This window comes from Penaeus chinensis, chromosome 7 (genome assembly GCF_019202785.1).
Source record: "Penaeus chinensis breed Huanghai No. 1 chromosome 7, ASM1920278v2, whole genome shotgun sequence".
Lineage (NCBI taxonomy): Eukaryota > Metazoa > Arthropoda > Malacostraca > Decapoda > Penaeidae > Penaeus > Penaeus chinensis.
The window spans coordinates 21697807-21702806 of NC_061825.1; the positions used below are offsets into that span (position 1 = coordinate 21697807).

General features: G+C 37.9%; 1 protein-coding gene across 2 annotated transcripts in view; it reads right to left on the reverse strand.

Moving 5' to 3' along the window:
- The window catches only part of LOC125027200 (receptor-transporting protein 3-like), a 32680-nt gene extending 31779 nt beyond the window's left edge, over positions 1–901 (reverse strand). The window contains exon 1 of one of the 2 annotated variants that reach the window (XM_047616127.1): positions 757–901. Coding sequence is in view for 1 of the 2 variants with exons in the window: in XM_047616129.1 (XP_047472085.1) it covers positions 757–763 (7 nt within the window). In the remaining variant the exon portion in view is untranslated. The remainder of the gene's footprint in view (positions 1–756) is intronic. The other variant, XM_047616129.1, reaches the window with a different exon arrangement.
- Between the last annotated feature and the right edge of the window lie 4099 nt (positions 902–5000).

Sequence of the window (5000 nt, forward strand, 5' to 3'; positions counted from 1 at the left end):
TGCGTGTGTGTAAGGGGAGGGTAACTGTGAGATTAAAGCAAAAGTCTAAAGATTTTAAACAGCTAACATGGAGGCTGATTATTAAGCAAAATCATAATTATGAAGCTTTAAACATAAATGTATAAGGTATATATGATACTTTCATAATAGTGAAGCTTAGATAATTCCTCGGTGCTGTGTGGGCTCTTAAATTTAAAATAATTTATGCACACACTGTATGGAATAATAATTGTAATAATGAAGTATCATTCATGAGAATTTTACTTTATTTATAGAGAATTACCTGTGAACAGAGAAGATGAAGTACACCATCAATTTCAAGCATAAACGGAATTATTAAAACGAACACATTTAGGGTATTGCATCATCTTAAGAGAACCTTGTTTACCCAACATTTCCGCCACATACTCTGCAAACAGCACAGCACAGAGTGTGGAGCTTAGGTACTGTTATGTAGTTAAAGATAAAACATACCAACTATTTGCACCTCAGTTACAGTACAATTTTGATTACTGCATAATTTTGAAAAAAAAAAAAAAAATTCTACAGATTAGTTCAACATCTTTCGCCTCAGAACTTTCAGCTTATACAATTGCATTTCTGTAAGTTATGCTAGACAGATACTTGGGCTGAAAAGGACCCTTAGTTCCATACATGTAATCATGCAAAGCAATGAAATGGGTTCGTGTCACGTAATTGGCACGAAAATCGAGGCCCCACGATATGCCGACCAGTCAAGTCTACTGAACGACTGACCTGTCATGGATATACTGAGCACCAGGAGATGACCCGAGACCCCGAAGGTTATCGTCACACTGCTTCCCCGGAGCCTTGAACACGCTTCCTTCCCTCCTCCGTCCGCGGCTCCCTCCTTCCTCCCGTCTCCTTCCTCCCTGTCCGCCTCCCCCTCTCCCTCGCTCTTGACTCTCTCCCCTCCTCAACGCCCTCGTCCCTCCTACCATCCCGTCAGAAGAATGTTGAAGCCATCGTGACGATCACACATATCCAGCGCATGCTCCTTCGCACATGGCTATCTCATGGCCCATCATCACTGCTCATCACACGTTCCATCGCATATCCTTTCATGTTTGCTTCATCCCGTGCTCTCTTCAGATCATACAATAAACGCATTCCGTAAGTCTTTGCACTCGCGACTGTATTTCATGTTCCGAAGGAATCAGGGTTTGGTTATTTCTGTAATTAGGCATTGTCTGAAAAGACATGCATTTGGTTATGTTACATAACATGACAGCAAAAACGGATGTTTATAAAATCATATAATGAAAGATCTGCGTACACAAGCATTTGCAATGCACATGAAAACTTGCAAATGGAAGCAGAAAGTGAAGACAGCCATTCTAAGTAAGTTTACAGTGTACGCGAAGTACAGATACACATGATTGTTGTGAAATTTAAATTATATATATTGATGTACGTTAGTTGTGGTGGTGCGGCTTTGGGTCCTAACAGGGATGTAGTATTAGTCAGTTTACCTTTTTGGAGCTGCTTACGGGTATTCTTCCCAACTACGGGATTTTTGGAATACCTCTGACCAGAAAGCTTTCTTTGTGTCCATGTTTTCTTAAAACATTTTAAAACTTTATCTATATACTGAATAATCTATTTATTGATGTGTTAATATATTTAGATATAAAAAGCATTTGTATTAATCTTCTGTGATTAGTGTGGTGCCCTGGTACGTCTCAAAACATACCTTTTGTATATGGTTTTCTGAATTCAGGATTAATGGGAAGGCAATTTTGGGGAAGTTCCCAGATTCATGGGTCCTTTGTTTAGGGTCAGATGTCACAAAGAAGCTCGTGTACGTATCCGAAGACTCTGCGGAACCTTTTTATTTCCAGCTTGTTTCTTTGCTTCGCTCTTCTAAATGGAGGAGCAATTTGCACATAGAATCCTTAGCGCTTTCTCGTTGCTATAGTACCGGAAACTAAATCGCTAAGTAGATATGAGATCGAGTCAGTTAAAACCAGCGGGAAGATGGCGGATCTCCAAAAGCAAACCATGCGAAACGACGAAACTGAAATTGAAATTGAAACAGTCTGTTTAGCTATAATTAGTATTACAAATCGTATGGGTACATTTGTTTTACAACATCACAAAGGCAGCCGCCTAAAATAAGTTAGTAAAATAAAATATATGTAACATTTGCAAATACACGTGACCGAAGAAGCATGGAATAAAATATATACAAAGCCAAGATAGTAATGCAGGATGAAGGACAGGAATATGATTGGTTGTCAGTATTAATGATACAAATTATTTTACTCATCATAGCTGTCGTTATATCTCGCTACAAAGTATTGCTTCAGAGCCTTTTTGAAAACCTCAAAAGTAAGTTCATTCCTCAGATTTTCGGGAAGAGTTTCCAGATTTTTGCACCTCGGTAATCTATGAGTATTTTTGACAGGGACCAGCTACAAAATGGGAGTTGGAGAAGGGTAGCATTTCTTAATGCATAATGACTATTGCTGCGATATGTAAATATTGTGTTTATCTGGACTTCTTAAACATTTTAAAAAGTATGTAGCAAAGCAGTAATCGTTGAATTCATAGAATTTTAATATATTTAATTCTCTGAAAGCTGCGTTGGTGTGGTCATACCTGTGCAAGCAGGCAATGCATTTTACATTGTTTTTTCTTTTTTTTTTTGCAATAAACAGACATTTGAGGCAATTTTTCGGAACTCCGTTCCATACAACATTACAATAAGTAAGATGAGGATATACCGATACAGCATTATTATTAGCTTAATCTCATGTAACGGAGCAAACTTTCAAAGGCGATTTTCTCAATATCGACTTTTGTGACATTGGCTCTTCTTGTTCTCGGCGCTCAGGTTTCGGCAATGCATTGTTCCATTTTACGTCATCGTTTAAAGTCCAGCCATACAAACCTGAAACCACGTCTGAAATTCGTTATTGGAGGCCCACCTCGTGTCTAGAGAGAGAGAGAAAAAAAAAACATTTGTCGTTACTGTAATCGGATGATGCGTTTAAATGCCATTAACATTGAAGGGGCTGAAAACCAATACCATTTTACGAAAACACCACAATGATAATACAAAAAAATGAGTGCTGGCCGTTTTATGTACTTATGCCCCTTGTGTTCATCTGTATATAAATCGTTTGAACCTCAAAATACACGTGTACCTCATACAACAGACGGCCTGGCAGTAAAACCTTAACACAACATCATTAACCATTTGTTACGTTGGGGTTCCCCCAGCCCTTACTTGTGTTTCATATACATTTTGATTGGTCTCCATTGTTTTGCTACCCCTCTCTCGCAGTGTCCGAGCAGTTTATAGATTGACCATTCAATATAACCTTCGGATGGCACCTCTAGTTCCCTCCCTGACAGCGTGCTTAGTTTTTAGTTTTCTTTATGTATGGATTAAAATACATGACATGGACTGAGTTATCATTTTGAATTCATAATGAATTGCAGGTTTTACAACTGCCATAAAGAAATAGATATATAGGTAAGTCAGCGTAGGCGTCCTAACCCTGTAATCATCAAACCTGAAAAAAATGTTTCCACGTATGCGGAACAGCAGTGCCAGGCGTGTCTAAGTGTGTAAAACATATTTATAAAAAAAATGTTTTGGTTGTTGTTAAGAGAGCCACTGAGAGAACTGACGGTCCGCACGGTTTCGCAAGATGCTATTGATGACGATAATGATATGGATAACTTTTTGTAATATAGAATTATTATACTACTATCATCATAACAATAACAATGATGCGTTAACAATGTTAATAGTAAAAGTAATGATAATAGTAGTCATTGTTATTAATCGTCTTATAATTGCCATATTATTGTGATGTAACAATACCTGTAACAATAATTACAATAACAGTAAGAACATAATAATTATGATGATATTATCTGTAATTATAATATAAGACTACATAAAATGTTAATTATAATGGTAATGATAACAACATTAACAATAACAATAGTAGTAATGATGATTAAAAAGAGAAGAGAAGAGTGAGAATAAGAGAGAGCGAAGAAAGGAAATAGGGAAATGTCAAAAGAAGAGAAGGAAAGATAAAAGAGAAGAGAGAGTGAGATAGAGAGAACTGGTGTTATATCTATGATGGTACTTGATATGTATAACTATTTAATTACACATATTCGCATTCATTATGTTAGCCTATATATTGTAAAGAGGTATTAATGGTATCAATGTCCAATACTATGTGACAACGGTTGCATCATGCAGTAAATGATTGATTTTTTTTTCCAGAATTAACCGTGCTTTCGAGAAATTTGAAACTATTCATTAATCTCGTTTTATCCATATGGTAGGTTTCTATTAATTGTCACATGATATATGATAAGAAAACTTAAGATAACAAAGTTCCCGCCCACATGATCGACACAGTATGAGAGAGAGGATTGTACAGCTTTTACAAACATGCGAAATTTTAATTTTACGCTCTACCCTGCTCCCTGTGCCCCCCTCGCCCTTGGCCAAACTGACACACAAACACATAAAATACACACACGAACACACTAACACACACATACAAAACACAAACACAGATATTGTAAAAGGCCACCAAAGTGTCTTCAATGTGGGACTGGAGGATGCAATGATAGTATAATGTACGGTTTGACTCTTTATTGCTTAAAGAGTACAGCACAAATGAACACACGGTACGGTGTGATGACCGGTCAGGTCACCCTCCAATTAGGCGTTGGAAGTTTTGGCGAGGTGACGGCACGTAGAGTCTAATTTACCTTCTGCTAATGGCTTACCCAAATCATGCTTATATGTACGCCAAATCGCCCTCGAGGCACCATTTGATTTGCCTCAAAGGGTGCCCCATCTTGTTCTCGTGTGCGCAATTCGTCCAAAAAACCTCGCAGATCTAGTTCAGGTCCTTCTCGTCTGCTTGCTCGTCCAGAGGTCATCGTAGCCTTCGTCTGGATCTATGGACATCTGGGCAGGCGGCGCCCTTTCTGGCATC